Raw genomic sequence first — 22,319 nt, 5'->3', positions numbered from 1 at the left:
TGCAAATGAGCTTTACCCTGACTGCATGTACACTCGGCGAGCTAATTGAGCACATGTTGGTAAATCATTCGCCATCCATACACATCCTTCGAAAGAAAATTCTGATTTACACTTCTGTCATCATTAAAGACATAAAACACACTACTGCACCATTTCTTTAGGCAAATACGTCGACTTACAAGGAATATTAGAGTGCATTTGCCTCCATTCCAACAGCGGTGTCTTGGTCAGGTTTCGCGGCTTCGTTTGTCTCTGTCCACTCCCATAACTCATCTCTCCTTACTACAAAATTACATCATTGTAGTTCTGCGTCTCTTAAAGGAGACATCAACCATTAAGACTAGCACAGGGCATTATGTATAGAAACATGCCAATATCTTGACCCGGTTACACATTATTATTTTTAACTTTTCTTTCTGGTTGCATGAAATTTTTAGGGATAGCGTGGAATGTCGAGCTTCAAAGTTTTTTTTTTTTTCAACTTCATCCCAGGACCCGGGCGGCACGGTGGTGTAGTGGTTAGCGCTGTGGCCTCACAGCAAGAAGGTCCGGGTTCGAGCCCCGTGGCTGGCGAGGGCCTTTCTGTGCGGAGTTTGCATGTTCTCCCCGTGTCCGTGTGGGTTTCCTCCGGGTGCTCCGGTTTCCCCCACAGTCCAAAGACATGCAGGTTAGGTTAACTGGTGACTCTAAATTGACCGTAGGTGTGAAAGTGAGTGTGAATGGTTGTCTGTGTCTATGTGTCAGCCCTGTGATGACCTGGCGACTTGTCCAGGGTGTACCCCGCCTTTCGCCCGTAGTCAGCTGGGATAGGCTCCAGCTTGCCTGTGACCCTGTAGAACAGGATAAAGCGACTAGAGATAATGAGATGAGATCCCAGGACCCCCCTAAATCCAGCCCTGACGTGGATATAGATAATTACTGTGGTTTTTTTTTACACTGTTATTGTTGTTGTCCTCCACAGTATATTGTTGATTAAATTAAATAATGAAGATGAGCTCAAAGTGCAGACCTTCAGCTTTATTTTTAGGAAACTTGCAACCAGATTGGGTGACTGGTGTTGAAATTACAGCACTGTTTATATATGGTCCCTCTTTTTTGAGGGATAAAAAGTAATTAGACAAACGACCATCATCATAAATTACACTGACATTTTTGTTCCTCCGACACTGAGAGGTGAAACCGGTATGTTTTCGGGTTTTCTGTCCATTTTTTCTGAAACTCTTGTTCGCACGCTGTCTAAAGAACAAGTGGCTGAATGTTTGTAGGATTTATATGGAATAATCATTGTTTCCTTCTCTGATTCTACAATAATATAAATCTATAGTGTTCTATAAATGCACTCTGTAGACTCTGGAGAAACAAGTTTATTGCCCCTGTGTAGTGCACTCAGGGGCGGTCCTGGGGGCGGGCCGACCGGGAAGCCGCCCGGGGCGGCATCGCGGGGGGGGGGGGCACGAGCATGGGCGCGAAAAAAAAAAACGGTCTTCAAAAAAAAAAGGTCCCCCAAAAAAACCCCCGAAAAAAAAATAAAGACGGGCGGGGTGTGTGAGAGCATTTTGGATAGGGAAGCCCAATACCAAAGTTGCGCAGGTGACATCATCAGTGTGTGTGTGTGTGTGCCTAACTTGTCGTAGCCCCATAATATGCACAATCCCGCCAGCGGAACGTTGTACTAGTCATCAAAAAGACTTTACTACCATAGTACTACACTACTATGACATTACACAGAGTCTTAAGTAATACATTACGACTTGATCATTGCCATTCTGGTAACAGCAAATTTATAACGGGCCGTGTCCGCGACGTACAGCACACGACGAGAAATGTTTAAACGACCATGTAAAGCTGTTAGTGTTGTGACGTTCGCGAACGAACCGATTCTTTTGAACGGCTCCTAGGCATGAACGATGAGAACCGAGTCTCGAGCTGGGGGAGCCGTTCTGTCGTTCTTTTTTGCCCAGGGACAAGAAGTAGGCTAAACAGCATTTGCCTTTTATTTATTCAAGTTTTATCTGTTTGCCTAATAGTTCAAATTGTTTTGTATATAGTTTATAATGTTGTTGTGTGATATTAATGATAATATCGTGGGAAAACTACTTTGCACGGATGTTCATTTAATTTATTCTTTCGTCATTTTGTTTGTTCTATTTTTATGTATTTTATTTATTTATCTGTTTGTCTAGTTGTATCTATTTTTCTAATAATAATATATTTTTTGCATTAATAGTTTTTTTCCTATTAAAATAATCGTGTTCTTGTTATAACTTTATCTATATATCTGACTGTTTAGTTGTATCTATTTTGTTACAATTTCAATATTTTTAATAAAGAAAGTTTGTTTTTTTCTATTGAAATGTTCTTGTGTGATAACTAGTTCTTGTGTTATATTTATTGTAGTTGTATCTATTTTGTATCTCAGACTTAAATATTTTTGTAAAACAAGTGTTTTTCTATAAAATATTCTTGTGTTCTTGATAACTATGTTCTTGAGTGGGTTCTTCTTTTTTTTTTTTTTACAGAAAAGCCGTTCTGCATGGACATTCATTGAAGCCCTCATTGTTTTTTAATGGTTATTTATGAGCGTTTAGGGGTTACAATAATGTAAGTCTAGGTTGCTTTATATAAAAGGTATGTCCAGAAATATTGATGTCACTGTCTAAGCAGAGGGATCTGGCTTCTTTAGACGCTGGCTTCTTAAAACTGAATAAATATTTAAAAAGAGCCAAATGAGCCAGTCTTTTGAACGGCTCTTTTCAAAGAACGGATCACAAAGATGTGAATCCCATCAAAGAGCCATAAATCCCATCTCTAAAAGCTGTTAATATTCTGTTGGCTAATACAGAGCCCAACGCGGGGGGCGGCACGAGCGCGGGCGCAAAAAAAAAAAAAACGGTCCCCCCCCAAAAAAAACCCCGAAAAAAAAACCCAAGAAGGGCGGGGGGGGGGGGGGGGGGGGGGGGGGCGCAGCAGGGGGTTTCGCCCGGGGAGTAAATCACTCTAGAATCGCCACTGAGTGCACTATAAGTCTAGTAGAGAACCATCTGAGATTCAGTCTCTCTCTCTCTCTCTCTCTCTCTCTCTCTCTGATTAAAGTTCATGGTCTCTGCTGTTCTCTGTTCAGCTTCAACTGCTGATGGTTTAATATCACACACAACAGAGGAGAGAAACTCAATATAACGCTCAGTATTATCATTATTAATTATGCTGTTAATGAGAATAAACAGGTGATATTAAATCCTCATGATATTCTGAACAATTAAATTAACTTTACACTCATCTTTAAAGTAAGAATTACACCAAGATGAAAATCTGTTGATGAAGTGTGTGTCATTGTGTCTCTGCAGGTTGTGGCGTTGTGGTGTCTCAGATGAAGGCTGTGCTGCTCTGAGTTCAGCTCTGAGATCAAACCCCTCACACCTGAGACAACTGGATCTGTCTAATAATAATCTGGGAGACTCAGGAGTGAAGCGTCTCTGTGCTGGACTGGAGAATCCTCACTGTAAACTGGAGACACTGAGGTAAGATCATCTCTCTGAGAGTCACATGACCTGCTCCTCAGTAGGACACATTCTCTAATAGTGAGACTGAAGCAGAGGTTTTAGGTTCATCATCAATGTCCTGAGGAGGAAGATTGTTTCTTTTCACTGCACACTGATGATTTGTCACAGAGTCTTTGGGTCAGATGGACGTATGTGAGAAGCTGCAGCACAAAACGGGACTTGATCCGACTGCAATGTGTCTGAAATCACTGTGAAATTTACTACAACACTGTAACTAATCACACAAACTGCACCTGAGACACAAACTAACTGCCCTCTGTGTGAGCTGCAGGGTTTAAAGTAGCAGTGACATGGTGGAAACGATCTCAGGAATATAAATGGCAGGGGGGGAATTTGTGGGTAATTCTATGGATCTGTGTTGCCTGCTGGAAGAGAAGATCAGATTGGGAATTGAGCAGCAGTCATTTGTTTTCACCTGATGCCAAAACTTTTAGCGTCATAGCAACCATCGCAAAGATGCGAACCAAAAAACCCAGAAACTCCTCCTTACCCGGGCAACAACGATACAGGATTTATCTTGTAGTGTCCTGATCCCCAGATCTTTAACCCAGACACATATAAAAAGTTGTTCTCCTCCATGCTCTTCCAGGTTTTAATCTGTGTCTCCGTGTAGAACGATGTCTGCAGCACCAGGTAGTTTGAGACGTCAGGGAACTCAACGGATGGATAATTTTCCACCTCATAATGAATGAATAACTTTATTTAAACACAATAAGTTGATCAGCAGAGCAATTTGTACAGATACAAATAATTACAAATACAAAAAACTAAAATAGACAATCCTTAAAAAAAAGCTGAAAATCTGTTGATTATCTTCACATTAAGTTAATTAATAGTATGCATAACTATTGTCTTTGTATTTAGTTATGGCTACAATATGATCACAATTTATTCTACTAATGTCAAATTTAGGTGGTCAATTTTTCTTTCATATGAAAAATCCTTCGGAGTGGTTTCTAGATCCACTTCTTTTGAGTGGACTTCTTGGTTTTAATTACCTGCTTGTTTGCTGAACACAAACATGGCAATAAGTTCTTGTGCGAATGGATCAGACTCCACTTTTGGATCATTAACCCCTTCTGACTGAGAATGACCTGCATCTGTACAGCTTTAAATACAATACCTACAATCTAAAAATGTGTTTTTATTGCATTTATTTAAATTCCCATCTGTAACAGGGAGTGATGTCGCATCCCATGCATACACTTTACAGGAGATTATTAGATTCTAATAGAATAGATGAGCCAAAATAATTGGGGATCTTTTTTAATGGGCCCTGACTCGGTACAAGTATGAATAGGTGGGCCTTAAAGCAAAGAAAGTTGAGAACCCCTGCTCTACAGGGCCTGGATCTTGATGCGTTTATTGCTGAGACGGCAGGCCACCTATGGTGGACGGAGGGACGGCGTGAACGGTGCCCACAATTTGCAGAGGCTGCACAGGAAGCTGATGTAGATGAGGAGGACAGGTTGTTTAATTTCCTTCTGAATGCAACGGAAGACTGAATGATGAGACAGTACTGCAGTACACACTCCTGTTTTATAATGTTTTTAGTTTTATAATTCATCTTTGCAATATTGATAGTCATTGTGAGGCAAGACAAAGTGTGTTTTGTGTCCGAAACTCGATATAAAAAGAAGGATTATGTACTCGTACCATATGTAAGTTTTACATATATGATTTATGTTTCAATGTTTTCAGGATTTGTCTTGTTGCTCTGTTGCAGAAATAAATGTTTTTAAAAATAATTTATGTACTTTTTTGTCTAAATAACTCAATTATACCCCTAGAAAACATATCAGTGTTGCCTTAAACTGTGTACTTGAAAACTTTTGCCAAAATACCGCAAAATTTGAGGGCAAAAGAAAATTCAAAGGGGGCAAAAATTTGAGGGCATTTGCTCTGCAGGGAAAAATGTGACAAGACTGAATGTTGAGGCCTGTTATGACCTGATAAAAGGTTTTATTCAAGTGGTGAAAACAGACTTTCACAGAGAACTGATTACAAACACCATTCTTATTTACTTTTATTACATCATAATATGATTTTATTACATGATAATAATTATTCTTTTGTTTTTATATCCTGATATCGTTTATAAATTAAAATTTTTGTTCCGTTGACCTTGACAGCTTTTCTTCTGTCTGCTGTTCTCTGTTCAGCTTCAGCTGCTGATGGTTTAATATCACACACAACAGAGGAGAGAAACTCAATATAACACTCAGTATTATCATTATTATTTACACTTTTAATGAGAATAAACAGGTGATATTAAATCCTCATGACATTCTGAATAATAAAATTAATTTTACACTCATCATCTTTAAAGTACGAATTACACCAAGATGAAAATCTGTTGATGAAGTGTGTGTCATTGTGTCTCTGCAGGTTGTGTGATTGTGGTGTCTCAGATGAAGGCTGTGCTGCTCTGAGTTCAGCTCTGAGATCAAACCCCTCACACCTGAGAGAACTGGATCTGACTAATAATAATCTGGGAGACTCAGGAGTGAAGCGTCTCTGTGCTGTACTGGAGAATCCTCACTGTAAACTGGAGAAACTGGGGTAAGATCATCTCTCTGAGAGTCACAATAACTCACTAAAGCAGCAATTAATAGTTGTATACAGTGTTATTTATCAATTAAAATTTTCTGTAAAAGCAAAACATGCGGGTGGCACGGTGGTGTAGTGTTTTTAGCACTGTCGCCTCACAGCAAGAAGGTTCTGGGTTTGAACGCAGTGGCTGACGAGGGCCTTTCTGTGCGGAGTTTGCATGTTCTCCCCATGTCTGTGTGGGTTTCTTCCAGGTGCTCCGGTTTCCCCCACAGTCCAAAGACATGCAGGTTTGGATAATTGGTGGTTCTAAATTGACCATAGGTGTGAATGTGAGTGTGAATGGTTGGTTGTGTCTGTCAGTCCTGTGGTGACCTGGTGACTTGTCCAGGGTGAACCCCTCCTCTCGCCCATAGTCAACTGGGATAGGTTCCAGCTTGTATGTGACCCTGTACAGCAGGGGTCATCAAATTACAGCCCGCGGGCCGACTCCGACCCACCACCCACCTTTGACCGGCCCTTCAGCCCCTCTGCCCTCCACCACTTGACCCGGCCCTATGAGGCAATCCCCAAAAGTGGTCATGGCCTATTTTTTTAAATTACTTTTTGGCAAATAATAACATGTCTGCATCTTGTATTTTGTTGATTTTATCAATTAAAATTGATATTTAGTTATAAAATGAACTATTCATATTTTCCGAATTTTCGTCATATGCTCGCGATCAAGCAGTAATGGGCAGCGCACGCGCAGAGAACTGTTAGTGTTCAGGACAGCAAAATGGCTAGCAGTCAGCGAAAAGCTGACAGAGAGTGCAGAGTTTTTAAAGAACAGTGGACCACCGATTATTTTTTCATTCAGTGTAAGGACAGTGCAGTTTGTCTTGTATGTAAAGAAAGTGAGTCGGTTTCAAAGAACATAATCTGCGTCGTCACTACGTAACCCGCCACTAAGAGTATGCTAGTTTGCGAGGGCAAACAAGAGAAGACAGGATTCGGAGGATGAAATGCAGAGTGGCTGCACAACAGAATGTATTCCTTCGCCAAACCCAGATCAACCAGGCTGCTGTCCGAGCTAGCTATAAGGTAGCTCACCTACTAGCTACCCATGGAAAGCCGTTTACTGATGGGGACTTTGTTAAAGTATGCATGCTTTAGTAGGCACATTCCATCATGGCGGCCCCCGTGCCGAACGTGTTTGCAACGCGCTCCCGACACCGATTGTATTTATTGTTTATTTTAGTAATTTTGATTGTGACAAATGCTCAGTGCTTGTACACTAGGATCACCTATAGCAAAGACACACTTCTGGACATTGGTAAAATTCACCACGGGCCCAGTCCAGTCCTTCTGGACTGTAGCTTTCTTCTCATCACTGACAGCGACCGAAGCTACACCGACATCATCCGGCAGGCCGCATCATCACCAGACTCGAGTAGGCGAAACGGCCGATGATCCACGCACCCAAAACGGAGGCGCAGTAAGAGATGCGGGCTACATGCTAGGCTAAAGGCTAGAGCTACAAGACCACCGCTACCTAGCCTTCTGCTAGCTAACACTCGCTCGCTCAAAAGATGGATGAGCCGAGAACCAGGATAACATCTCAGCGTGAGATCAGAGAGTGTTGTGCCCCGATTTTTACGGAAACCTGGACTACTGCAAGCCTGCCAGACCCGGCCATTGAACTACAGACCCACTCCATGCACCGCGGAGACCGCACATCTGCTTCTGGTAAAAACAAAGGTGACAGTGTGTGTGTTTATGTTAACAACAGATGGTGTACATGTCACCTGAATGCAGGCACACACCAGGCTAGAAATCCCAAGACACACACCACTACACAAACAATCATTCAAATAAAAATTACAATGGTTTATTTATAAAATTTAGTCTTGCCACCATACGGGCTAAGAAAAGAGGTAGTAAGCTACAGCAGTTGTTTGGCACAGCAAAACCTTAAAAACAGTGACAAATGCACAGCAGTCCCAATTAGTCAACAGATGCAAAGCAATCCAATACAGTGGGGAAATACTCTGGCGAATACACAGCACTTCAAGCAGTGGAGCAATTCACACCAAATACACATCATCACCAGACTCGAGTAGGCGAAACGGCCGATGATCCACGCACCCAAAACGGAGGCGCGGTAAGAGATGTGGGCTACATGCTAGGCTAAAGGCTAGAGCTACAAGACCACCGCTACCTAGCCTTCTGCTAGCTAACACTCGCTCGCTCGAGAACAAGATGGATGAGCCGAGAACCAGGATAACATCTCAGCGTGAGATCAGAGAGTGTTGTGCCCTGATTTTTATGGAAACCTGGACTACTGCAAGCCTGCCAGACCCGGCCATTGAACTACAGACCCACTCCATGCACCGCGGAGACCGCACATCTGCTTCTGGTAAAAACAAAGGTGGCGGTGTGTGTGTTTATGTTAACAACAGATGGTGTACAGACGTACAGGTGGTTGAAAAACACTGTTGTGCAGACATTGAAGTGCTGATGGTGAAGTGCAGTCCCTTTTATCTACCGAGGGAGTTCAGTGCTGTGTTTATGCTGGCTGTTTACATCCCGCCGTGGGCCGACCGCACTACAGCGCTAGGACTACTACACGACATCATCGGCAAATACGGGACCACACACCCAGATGCTGTGTTCATCGTGGCCAGGGATTTTAATCATTGCAGCCTCAGGACTGTGCTACCAAAGTACCATCAACACGTGAGCTTTCCGACAAGGGACAACAACATCCTAGACTAGTGGTGTGTCGTTCACGAACGAACCGTTCTTTTTGAACGAGTCTTCGAAGTGAACGACTAGAACTAGTTCGCGCTGCCTCTCGTTCTCGGTCGTTCGCGAATCAGCAGTCTCTGCTCGCTAGCAGCAGGGCGGTCGCTGAATCTCGGTCGTTGGCGAATCAGCAGGATCTGTTCAGTAGCAGAAGGGCGTCCAACTTGCATTTTGATCTGTGCAGAGCAGCGCCACTTTACTTCTTTAAGGGCTATCTGAGCCCTATTATCAGAGCGTTGACACATGCCAGGTCTTTAGTTTACAATTTAGAGCTCTCACTCAGCAATACATTTCAGTTCACAGCGAACGAGCTCAGCAGTTCGCGAACAAACGAACAGCCAGCAGCCAGCCTGCCTGCTGCCATACTGGGCTGGGCGCATAGCAACAGTTTCCATGACTGTGATAAACAATGAAGAACGTGGCTCTGGAGATCGCGGCATACTGTGTTCATTTTTTTAATGTTAATGCAATTTGTAATAAAGTGGTTTGTTCTTTGTAATGAGCGTTGCTGTTGAATATGAGCAAAATGGGTGTTACTTAATGGGTTTGAACAACTGCATGAAACAGTCTGCAAGGAGGTCTCTTGCTCGAACAGCTGGAAAAGGTCTCGCTAGACGTGACGTCAATCGAATGTTCGTGCATAACAACCGTTTCCATGTCCATGACCAGGCCAAACAATGAATGATCATGAATGCAGCAGAGAGACATCGCAGGCTACTGTTCGCTGAATACGATGACTTGTAAAGTTGTTTATTCTCTGAAATGAGTGTTGCTGTTAAATAAGCTTTTTTTTTTTTGCTTAATGGGTTTGAGAGAACAACTGCATAGCCGGCAGACCATGGCTCTACTAAAATAAATATAATAAATATAAAAACAGCTTTATTCTCATCTACATTTAATTAACTTTCAGAGCTTTGTTTATGTAGTCTTTTTCAGATAATGCTAGGATAATGTTTTTCTTCCATCTTTTTCTCAAGCACATTGTAATGTATGAAAATCTATTGTGGATGGCACCTCTGCCGCCTCTCGTTCACTCAAGATGAACTAAACTTCGGACAACAGCCATTGTTGTGCCGCTTTGGTGTGACGTCATCAAAATGAACGAGTGAACGAACTGAATGAACGAATTTCTTTGCTGAACTGACCGACATGAACGAACTGGCGGAAATGAATCGCCATGTCCCACCAATATCCTAGACCATGGCTACAAGGCTGTGCCCCGCCCCCACTTTGAACAGTCTGACCACATCTCTGTGTTCCTCTACCCAGCTTATTGAGGTTTTTCATCTGACGTCACAGGGTCACGTGACGCCCCAGTGGCCGCCATTTTGGACGGCAAGCTACATACTAACGCTGCAGACAGAGAGGGAGAACCAGCTTGGAAAAAAACGTGTTACAGACACCTAGAATAGATTAATTTGTCAGTAAGCACTCTATAAATAACCATGGTGTTTGCTTGTTGTGCTGTGGGCTGCCACAACAGACAGGGACAGCGTGCAGGACGCTCCTTTTACCGGTTTTCTACTGACCCAGACAAGAGGGCCAAATGGATTGCAGCTATGAAGAGACAGGATTGGGAGCCAACAGAGTACTCCAGACTTTGCAGTGATCATTTAATTTCAGGTTAGTTTATCAGTTAACGCAATTTTGATAAAATATATAGCAAAAAGTAAATGGGTCAGTGTTTGTTAACCCATCTGAGCAGTGAAACAAGGCAGTGTTAATTTGTCTAGGGTTGCATGTAGCAGACATTTTGTTCTCCTGTTTGTCATGTATTATTTTCCTTTTGATGAATAAAGTTTATAAATACTACTTATATCATGTCATAGCCGGAGCTCGCTGGCACGCCTGTGGAGCTCCGCCGGGGGAGCTCTCTTGGGCGCCGGAGCTCGCTAGCGCGCCGGGGAGCTTGCTAGCGCGCTCGGGCGCCGGAGCTCGCTAGCGCGCTCTGGCTATGACATGATATAAGTAGTATTTATAAACTTTATTCATCAAAAGGAAAATAATATTCTATTCAATATTCTATTCTAATCGCCCAAACCTGTGTATGGTGATGGGTCAGTGAACAATCCTGGTGGAAACAGGTAAACGTCGTTCTCTAAGCCTGCTAACCTCAATTTTTGCAAATACCTCTCCCTCTGCTCGCCCTGTAAATACCCTACGTCGCTGGACAGTGAAGGTGTTTTCTGCATCTCGCTCCTTTTTCTTTTATGCTTTTCGTTTGTCACCTTCCTCGCATTCAAACTGATTCGAGCCGTGCCGTCCAAAATGGCAGCATCACATGACTTGGTCACGTGGGTGAAAAACCTCAATAAGGCCCTTCTCAAACAAGCCCCCCCAGTGAGTAAAACTGTTAAAGTCTGGAATGAAGAGACTGATCTGGTGCTCCAGGACTGCTTCAGTTCTACAAACTGGGATGTGTTTAAGACTGCTGCTTTGAGAGAAGACTGTTCTGTGGATTTAGAGGAATATGCATCTGTGGTCACCAGCTACATCAGTACATGTATTAATGACATTGTCCCCACCAAGCGCTTCAAGATATATCCTAACCAAAAACCCTGGATTAACAGTGAAGTACGCTCCATGCTACATGCATGCTCCACCGCTTTTGCCTCTGGCGACGCAGATGGATATAAAAAGGCCAGATATGACCTATGCAGATCCATCAGGGAAGCCAAGAGGCAGTACAGACTGAAGCTGGAAGGTTATTACAACACCTCAGACTCCAGATGCATGTGGCAGGGCCTGCAACACATCACCAATTTCCAGCAGAAGAACAGCAGAGTCACAGCCAACCACAACACATCACCAGATGAGCTGAACGAGTTCTATGCTTGCTTCGACACCCTCAACACCAACCAACACAGAGGGATTCTACCAACAGAGGCAGCACAGAGCTCTTCACCTATTGTGACCATCACCGAGGTGAGCAAGGTCTTCAGGAGGACTAACCCCCGAAAGGCAGCCGGCCCTGACAACATCCCCGGCCGTGCTTTGAGGGCCTGCTCCACACAGTTAGCAGAGGTCTTCACAGACATTTTCAACCTGTCCCTCTCCATGTCTTCTGTGCCCACATGCTTCAAGACCACCACCATAGTGCCCCTCCCAAAGAAAAACAATATAACATGCCTGAATGACTATCGACCAATTGCACTCACTTCAGTTGTAATGAAGTGTTTTGAGAGGATAGTCATGTCATACATCAAAAAGGACATACCAGACACAATAGACCTAGCCTGGCTAACGCGACTTCAAAGCTCTCCGAGCATTTGGTCTGGCCAAGCTATTCAGCCCAACCGTTTCCCAGAGCCCGTGGTTGACCCGCCTCCCTGAAATGCCTCAGTTTGCTACTGGTTGAAGCCAGAAAAGGCTGTGATGAAGCTTAAACCAATCACATCACTCTTTCCTCTGACGTATGTGATGCGACGATAGGATTCTCGCTGAGCCCCATTGATTTGGCTACCAGCGGGGCTAACTGGTAGATTAAACTCTTACCGAAGCCGGTCGGGAGCAAGGCGAAAACGTCCTTCCTTTCAATAAATACCTCCAGGGCTGCTCTTTGCTCGGTTTTCAATGAGAACTTCCCGTTGAATGCTTTCAATACAGCATCTACCGCTGTGTTAAAGGCTTGCCACTGCTCCATGTTCGTGATGTGAATGAAGCGCTTCCGGCATAGATTCTGTAAACAATCTATGGCTTCCGGTCACAGTTCTACTACGTCACTGCCTTGAACACGCCTCTACCCAGGGCCGTTGGAGATGCTCAAAGTTGATTGGTTCCCGATTTTTCGGGAGCTTGGAAATGCTGTAGATAGCTTGCCTGGCCAGACTAAGCTTGGAACAGGCCCTCGTGTTGCGTCACGCTTAGGATGGGCGGGCCCAGGCTACAATAGACCCCCTTCAATTCGCATATCGTCAGAACCGTTCAACTGATGATGCCGTCAATGCAGCCATCCACACAGCCTTGTCACACCTGGAACACAGGGACACCTATGTTCGAATGCTGTTTGTGGACTACAGTTCAGCCTTCAACACCGTCATCCCCAGCAGACTGACTGAGAAGCTCTCCACCCTTGGACTGGCATCCTCCCTCTGCTGCTGGGTTCTGGACTTTCTCACAAACAGACCCCAGGCTGTCAGAGTCGGTACAAGAACATCCAGTACCAAGACAGTGAGCACAGGGACCCCCCAAGGCTGTGTGCTCAGTCCACTCCTGTACACCCTCTTCACCTACGATTGCACCCCCACCCAGAGCAACACTTCCATCATTAAGTTCGCTGACGACACCACTGTCATTAGGCTGATCACCGGCGGAGATGAGAGCGCCTACAGGGAGGAGGTGGCTCAACTGGTCTCCTGGTGCCAGGAAAATAACCTTTCCTTGAATGCTGAGAAGACCAAGGAGATGATTATTGACCCAAGGAAGAGGAGGAGAGACCAGCACGCCTCGCTGCACATCAACGGGACACAGGTGGAGAGGGTGAAAACATTTAAATTCCTCGGAACTCACATCAGTGAGGATCTCACGTGGTCACACAACACACAGCAGACCATCAAGAAGGCTCAACAGAGTCTCTTCTTCTTGAGGAAGCTGAGGAAATTTGGACTGTCCACCAAACTCCTCAGTAACTTCTACAAGTGCACAGTGGAGAGCGTCCTGACAAATTCCATCACTGTGTGGTACGGGAACTGCACAACTCAGGACAGAAAGGCTCTCCAGCGTGTCATTAAAATGGCACAGTTCATCTGTGGAGCTGTCCTGCCCCCACTACAGGACATTTACAACACCCGGATCACAAAAAGGGCACAGAGCATCATCAGGGACCAAACACACCCACAACACAGACTATTCACGCTCCTACCATCTGGCAGATGCTACAGGAGTGTGAAAGCAAGGACTACTAGACCGACAAACAGTTTTTACCCCCCGGCCATCAGGCTTTTGAACCACGGATTATAATCACCATCTACCTCTATATTTCCATCAGGCTTTTGAACCACGGATTATAATCACCATCTACCTCTATATTTCCATCAGGCTTTGAGCCACGGATTATATTAGCAATTTTGCACAAGACATTGCACAGTATATCTACCTCTATGTTTGCACATTTTTTGTTTGCCTCTCCTTTTTTTCTTTTAAAGACATTGCACAGTATATCTACCTCTATGTTTGCACATTGTTTGTTTGCCTGTCCTTTTTTTTTAAATGTTATCTTCATTTTTCACTCTACCTTTATATTTTGCATTCCATATGCACTTTATATTTTTATATTTCATATTTTATATATATATTTCTTTATTTTGGTAAGCGTAGTTTGGTCGGGCAGTTGCAAAATAAGAATTTAATTACCCAATAATAAACTGTTGTGTCTGTTATTGTGTATATGACAAATAAAATCTTGAATCTTGAATGCTTGCTGTGGCCGAGGAGGTGTGTCCCGACAAGAAGGATGCGCTCAACGCGGTGAGTCTCTCCGCAACTACTATGACCAAGCGAACGGAAGATGTGGGGGACAACGTGTCTGACCAGCTGAATGAGAAAGCGTCAGAATTCGAGTTTTTTGCTTTGGCCATGGATGAGAGCAATGACGTGCAGGATACAGCACAACTGCTGTGATCTATTGATCTATTGCTCATATATTATTATAATTTCACCGTTTTTTTTCAAATGTATTTATTTAATAGGCCTATTTATTTGACCTTTATTAAGTGCTGCACACAATTATGAATAATATTATTAATAATATCAACAGGTCTACCTACAGTTTATAATTTTCCACTCACCTTTGCCAGTGTCAATCACCTCAACTAGGCAGATGTTTCTTACCTTGACAGCTTTGATGTTATTTTTATTAGAAAATAAATAAATGGAATATCTGTGGTATTTCAAATTAAAACAAAGCGTGAAGACTCGATTACTACTTTTGCAAACCACTAGTAAAGATAAACAAATATGTGCCAGGAATCAAGTGTTGATATAGTAGTGTGGATATAGTAGTGGGGATGGCCGTGCCAGGCTAGTAATCTCTACTATACAATGAGGCCTGCTGGTGGTCATATTTGTCTGAGTCATACAATTCTGTTATATAGCTGACCCGACCCCGGCCCCCCGTCACAGTCAGGAACGACAATGTGGCCCCCAGAGAAAAAAGTTTGGTGACCCCTGCTGTACAGGATAAGCAGCTACAGATAATGGATGGATGTAAAACATGTATGTACTCGTATCCCATGTGTCAGTGATGACGTGCGCAGCAGAAAACTCAAATCCGAACAGCTCAAACTGTGAATTATTGTTACAGCATTTCAGTGTATTGTCGACTCAGAGTATGTACTTTTGTAATTTATGAAAATGAAATGGTGCAGTGAAAGATTTGAGGACCTGTCTGATAATTTGTGTGAGTTTATTATGTATTATTTTATTTCCTTCAGGATCAGTTGTGATACAATTAAATGGAGAAGCGCTGAAGCTCTGGTCTCAGTGCTCAACTCAGAAACCTCCAGTCTGAGAGAACTGCATCTGACTGTGAAGACACTGGATCTGACTGGGAATAAACTAGAAGACTCAGGAGTGAAGCGTCTCTGTGCTCTACTGGAGAATCCTCACTGTAAAGTGGAGACACTGAGGTAAGATCATCTCTCTGAGAGTCACAATAACTCACTAAAGCAGCAGTTAATAGTTGTATACAGTGTTATCAATTAAAATTTTCTGTAAAAGTAAAACATGAAGAACAAATATATAAGTCATGAAGTGATCATTTCTCCTCAGAATCACTTTTACTTTAAAGAAATAATTAAGTGTCTTTACAGTTAAATATGTGAGCATTAAAAATCCAGTCAAGCAGAGATAAATTCTCCAAAACCTGACTCTTCACTTAAACCTTTTAAATTATTGACTTTTTGCTGAATCATTTGCACCTCGAGTAAACTTAATGTCAGTAACAGTGGTAATGTTTGAGTCATTATTAATAATAGCTTGTGATTGGTGAAGAGAATAGAGACAGTCCAACATGAGAGACATCATCTTCACAACCACTATTACACCAAGATGAAAATCTGTTGATGAAGTGTGTGTCATTGTGTCTCTGCAGGTTGTGGGGTTGTGGTGTCTCAGATGAAGGCTGTGCCGCTCTGAGTTCAGCTCTGAGATCAAACCCCTCACACCTGAGACACCTGGATCTGACTCATAATAATCTGGGAGACTCAGGAGTGAAGCGTCTCTGTGCTGTACTGGAGAATCCTCACTGTAAACTGGAGACACTGGGGTAAGATCATCTCTCTGAGAGTCACATGACCTGCTCCTCAGTAAGACACATTCTCTAATAGTGAGACTGAAGCAGAGGTTTTAGGTTCATCATCAATGTCCTGAGGAAGAAGATTGTTTCTTTTCACTGCACACTGATGATTTGTCACAGAGTCTTTGGGTCAGATGGACATATGTGAGAAGCTGCAGCACAAAATGGGATTTGATCCGACTGCAGTGTGTCTGAATTTTTTTTTTAAATTAATTAAAATGAATAATCATCAGAGGGAAAAAAAAGGTTTCCAACTGAACATCTCAGATTTGCTTCATATTTTTGAATGAAGTCACTATTCCCAATAAATAGTGTGTAAAATTCCAGGCTTGTATCTGCATTAGTTTCTGAGATATCGAGGCTTTTAACAGGCAGCGTGGCTCGAATTGTACTGTAAAAACAAGTGCAACAGAAAAACATTACAAAGATCCATTGATTTGTTGGCGAGGAATAAAATAAACACAACAAACCAACAAATAGAATTTTGGGTTTTTATCTGATAGATTTTATACAAGGCTTTTTAGATTTATGATACAAAATTGAATGAACTGAAAAGATTATACAGTGGTGCTCTCTACTTCTTAGAGTAGTCTTAGGACCAAATGAAATAAAGTTTACCTCTATTCTTGTGCACTATGTAGTACTGAAAACAATTCTCACCATATGTTTATACTTTACGAATATCAGTGCTGATACAAAATGAAAATCAGAGCACCATCCAAAACCAGGGTCTCCGCGGATCCTTAAAAAGTCTTATTTTTAATATGTGTTTTTTAAGGTCTTAAAAAGCATTATATTTCGCTATTTTTTGAGCTATGGTATTAAATTTCACATGGGAGGTATTAAATTTCATCCGGGTAGCCTACAGTAAATGAAAAAAAAAACATATGTCTGGATTTTTTTTTCCGCGCTAACGTTCTTTATTCAACCAGCGTCGTTTGTTATCAAGATGCTGAACAAGTAGCACAAGAGCCGTTGTGTGTCTAGCACTAGTTCTAATAGCGCAGGAACCACGCCACTGGGGGCAGTGTGTTCTTTTACCCATGTAGAACCATTGAGAGTAGAGCAGACGAGGAAGAAGTGGTTGAACTTGAACATGAACGGAGATGGGGAAGTGTAAGTTTAGTAACAAGTGGCTTGAGGAGCCAAAATACAAAAGTTGGCTAACAACAGCAACTTCAGAATATGAAGCGAGATGTAAGGTATGTCGGAAAGACATCAAGTTAACAACAATGGGCTGTAAAGCCCTTGACGCTCACTCGAAAGGGGAAAAGCATATGCGCTATGCTGCTAGTCGGGCAACAACAGTCCCCAGAGGCAGTTCGATCAGTAGTCAAACTTCCTTGCTTCCTCACTGTTTGTTCATGGCAGTACCCTACTATTAAAATATTGAGAAAGCAGTTAATGTTCTGTTTTGTTAACTGAAGATCAATTTGTTTCCTCACTGTTTGTTTACAGCAGTACCCTACTATTAAAATATCGAGAAGGCAGCTAATGTTCTGTTTTGTAAACTGAAGATGCACATTTTTTTTATAAAAAAAAAATGCTTTGAACTTAACCTAGAGTGTGCTTTTTTTTTTACTGTACGTATTTGTTCCGCGGTAGTGGTCTTATTTTTTATACTCAGTGGTCTTAAAAAGTATTATTTTTGCTTGTCAGAAATGTGCAGAGACCCTGAAAACAAGTGCAGGAGGTTAACATCAAAAAGACCAAAAAACCCAAAAAACAAAATCTATACTGCGGCGAGTTCCCTGCCAAAAGCAGTTAAGATTTCAAAAACAAAAATAATAATAATACCATGTGAGTTTAAATTATACACGCAAAACGGTAGTGGTGATACTAAAATAACCAAATCACAAAGACCATATTAATACACCACATACAATCCCACCTTTCCCTTGTCTAGTTGTAATCTCATGTTCACCACTGAGAGTAATACTTACTGCACAGGCTATTGCATGGCATGCACGTTCTCTACACCTCAATACTTTAGTCTAAAAAAATAAAGACACGCTATTACAATGTCAAAAACTGAGTGTGGGTATGACAAGTTAATAGCCAGTATGTATATAAACAAAAACTGCAAATGAGCTTTACCCTGACTGCATGTACACTCGGCGAGCTAATTGAGCACATGTTGGTAAATCATTGGCCATCCATACACATCCTTCTAAAGAAAATTCTGATTTACGCTTCTGTCATCATTAAGGACATAAAACACACTACTGCACCATTTCTTTAGGCAAATACGTCGACTTACAAGGAATATTAGAGTGCATTTGCCTCCATTCCAACAGCGGTGTCTTGGTCAGGTTTCGCGGCTTCGTTTGTCTCTGTCCACTCCCATAACTCATCTCTCCTTACTACAAAATTACGTCATTGTAGTTCTACGTCTCTTAAAGGAGACATCAACCATTAAGACTAGCACAGGACATTATGTATAGAAACATGCCAATATCTTGACCCGGTTACACATTATTATTTTTAACTTTTCTTTCTGGTTGCATGAAATTTTTAGGGATAGTGTGGAATGTCGAGCTTCACAGTTTTTTTTTTTTCAACTTCATCCCAGGACCCGGGTGGCACGGTGGTGTAGTGGTTAGCGCTATCGCCTCACAGCAAGAAGGTCCGGGTTTGAGCCCCGTGGCTGGCAAGGGCCTTTCTGTGTGAATAGAATATAGAATATAGAATATGTCTTTATTGTCATTGCCACAAGTACAACGAAATTGAAAGTGCTATCCAGTCAGTGCAAAGAGTCAATAAATAGGGTAAAATAATAGGGTAAAAAGCAATAAACAGTGGCATAAGCCCAAGACACACAGACCACACACTCACACATACCTACACAGTTCCAGTTGCCTCATTCACACAATTCAGACATCAGACATCATGTAAACAGATTCTCTGTATGTAAGCAGAGTTCCTTAGTTTCTAGCAGCATTAAGGCAGGTGACTGCAGTGGGATAGAAACTGTTCTTAAATCTATTTGTCCTTGCCCTGATTGCTCTGTACCGCTTGCCTGAGGGCATCAGTTCAAACAGGGGATAGCCAGGGTGTGAAGTGTCTTTTATAATGTTCTGGGCTTTTTTCAAACACCGCAAGCGGTGAAGTTCTTCCAGTGTGGGGAGAGGGCAGCCAACAATCTTTTGGGCAGTGTTGATGACCCCCTGAAGCGCTTTCCTCTGAGCTGCTGTGCTGCTTTTATACCGCCGAAGGTGATCCTGCACTGAATATTCTATTCTACATATTCTATTCTATTCTATTCTATATTCTATTCTATTCTGTGATGACCTGGTGACTTGTCCAGGGTGTACCCCGCCTTTCGCCCGTAGTCAGCTGGGATAGGCTCCAGCTTGCCTGCGACCCTGTAGAACAGGATAAAGCGGCTAGAGATAATGAGATGAGATCCCAGGACCCCCCTAAATCCAGCCCTGACGTGGATATAGATAATTACTGTGTTTTTTTTTAAACTGTTATTGTTGTTGTCCTCCACAATATGTTGTTGATTAAATTAAATAATGAAGATGAGCTCAAAGTGCAGTCCTTGAGCTTTATTTTTAGGAAACTTGCAACCAGATTGGGTGACTGGTGTTGAAATTACAGCACTGTTTATATGTGCTCCCTCTTTTTTGAGGGATAAAAAGTAATTAGACAAACGAACATGGTCATAAATTACACTGACATTTTTATTCCTCCGACACTGAGGGGTGAAACCCGTATGTTTTCTGGTTTTCTGTCCATTTTTCCTGCAATTTTTGTTTGCATGCTGTCTCAAGAACGAGTGGCTGAATGTTTGTAGGATTTATATGGAATAATCATTGTTTACTTCTCTGATTCTACAATAATATAAATCTATAGTGTTCTATAAATGCACTCTGTAGACTCTGGAGAAACAAGTTTATTGCCCCTGTGTAGTGCACTATAAGTCTAGTAGAGAACCATCTGAGATTCAGTCTCTCTCTCTCTCTCTCTCTGATTAAAGTTGATGGTCTCTCTGCTGTTCTCTGTTCAGCTTCAGCTGCTGATGGTTTCATATCACACACAACAGAGGAGAGAAACTCAATATAACACTCAGTATTATCATTATTAATTACACTGTTAATGAGAATAAACAGGTGATATTAAATCCTCATGACATTCTCAATGATAAAATTAATTTTACACTCATCATCTTTAAAGTAAGAATTACACCAAGATGAAAATCTGTTGATGAAGTGTGTGTCATTGTGTCTCTGCAGGTTGTGGGGTTGTGGTGTCTCAGATGAAGGCTGTGCTGCTCTGAGTTCAGCTCTGAGATCAAACCCCTCACACCTGAGACAACTGGATCTGACTCATAATAATCTGGGAGACTCAGGAGTGAAGCGTCTCTGTGCTGTACTGGAGAATCCTCACTGTAAACTGGAGACAATGAGGTAAGATCATCTCTCTGAGAGTCACAATAACTCACCAAAGCAGCAGTGAATAGTTGTATACAGTGTTGTTTATCAATTAAAATTTTCTGTAAAAGTAAAACATGCGGGTGGCACGGTGGTGTAGTGTTTAGCACTGTCGCCTCACAGCAAGAAGGTTCTGGGTTTTAACCCAGCGGCTGACGAGGGCCGTTCTGTGCGGAGTTTGCATGTTCTCCCCATGTCTGTGTGGGTTTCCTTCAGGTGCTCCGGTTTCCCCCACAGTCCAAAGACATGCAGGTTTGGATGGTTCTAAATTGACCGTAGGTGTGAATGTGAGTGTGAATGGTTGGTTGTGTCTGTCAGTCCTGTGGTGACCTGGTGAATTGTCCAGGGTGAACCCCTCCTCTCGCCCATAGTCAACTGGGATAGGATCCAGCTTGTGTGTGACCCTGTACAGCAGGGGTCATCAAACTACGGCCCACGGGCCGACTTCGGCCCGCCACCCACCTTTGACCGGCCCCCCAGCCCCTCTGCCCCCCACCACTTGAACCGGCCCTATGAGGCAATCCCCAAAAGTGGTCATGGCCTATTTTTTTAAATTGCTTTTTGGCAAATAATAACATGTCTGCATCTTGTATTTTGTTGATTTTATCAATTAAAATTGATATTTAGTTATAAAATGAACTATTCATATTTTCCGAATTTTCGTCATATGCTCGCGATCAAGCAGTGACAGGCAGCGCACGCTCAGAGAACTGTCAGTGTTCAGGACAGCAAAATGGCTAGCGGTCAGCGAAAAGCTGACAGAGAGTGCAGAGTTTTTAAAGAACAGTGGACCACCGATTATTTTTTCGTTCAGTGTAAGGACCGTGCAGTTTGTCTTGTATGTAAAGAAAGTGTGTCGGTTTTCAAAGAACATAATCTGCGTCGTCACTACGAAACCCGCCACGAAGATTATGCTAGTTTGCGAGGGCAAACAAGAGAAGACAGGATTTGGAGGATGAAATGCGGAGTGGCTGCACAACAGAATGTATTCCTTCGCCAAACCCAGATCAACCAGGCTGCTGTCCGAGCTAGCTATAAGGTAGCTCACCTACTAGCTACCCATGGAAAGCCATTTACTGATGGGGACTTTGTTAAAGTATGCATGCTTGCTGGGGCTGAGGAGGTGTGTCCCGACAAGAAGGATGCGGTCAACGCGGTGAGTCTCTCTGCACCTACTATGACCAGGCGACCCGAAGATTTGGGGGACAACGTGTCTGACCAGCTGAATGAGAAAACATCAGAATTCGAGTTTTTTGCTTTAGCCATGGATGAGAGCAATGACGTGCAGGACACAGCACAACTGCTGTGATCTATTGCTCATATATTATTATAATTTCACTTTTTTATGTATTTATTTTATAGGCCTATTTATTTGACCTTTATTAAGTGCTGCACACTATTATTATTATTATTATTATTATTATTATTATTATTATTATTAATAATATCAACAGGCCTACCTACAGTTTATAATTTTCCACTCACCTTTGCCAGTGTCAATCACCTCAACTAGGCAGATGTTTCTTACCTTGACAGCTTTGATGTTATTTTTATTAGAAAATAAATAAATGGAATATCTGTGGTATTTCAAATTAAAACAAAGCGTGAAGACTCGATTACTACTTTTGCAAACCACTAGTAAAGATAAACAAATATGTGCCAGGAATCAAGTGTTGATATAGTAGTGTGTAT

The 22,319-nt window shown here is 42.4% G+C and overlaps 1 protein-coding gene across 1 annotated transcript in view; it reads left to right on the top strand.

The window, feature by feature from the left end:
• Nucleotides 1-22,319, top strand: part of LOC132870700 (NACHT, LRR and PYD domains-containing protein 12-like) — a 108,982-nt gene that overhangs the window by 43,401 nt on the left and 43,262 nt on the right. Inside the window, exons 8-11 of the mRNA XM_060904500.1 lie at nt 3,345-3,518; nt 5,949-6,122; nt 15,988-16,161; nt 20,430-20,603. Coding sequence (XP_060760483.1) covers nt 3,345-3,518; nt 5,949-6,122; nt 15,988-16,161; nt 20,430-20,603 — 696 coding nt within the window. The remainder of the gene's footprint in view (nt 1-3,344; nt 3,519-5,948; nt 6,123-15,987; nt 16,162-20,429; nt 20,604-22,319) is intronic.

Source organism: Neoarius graeffei, chromosome 22 (genome assembly GCF_027579695.1).
Source record: "Neoarius graeffei isolate fNeoGra1 chromosome 22, fNeoGra1.pri, whole genome shotgun sequence".
NCBI lineage: Eukaryota > Metazoa > Chordata > Actinopteri > Siluriformes > Ariidae > Neoarius > Neoarius graeffei.
Note: the sequence above shows the minus strand (reverse complement) of the source record. Positions and strands in the feature narration are given on the sequence as shown.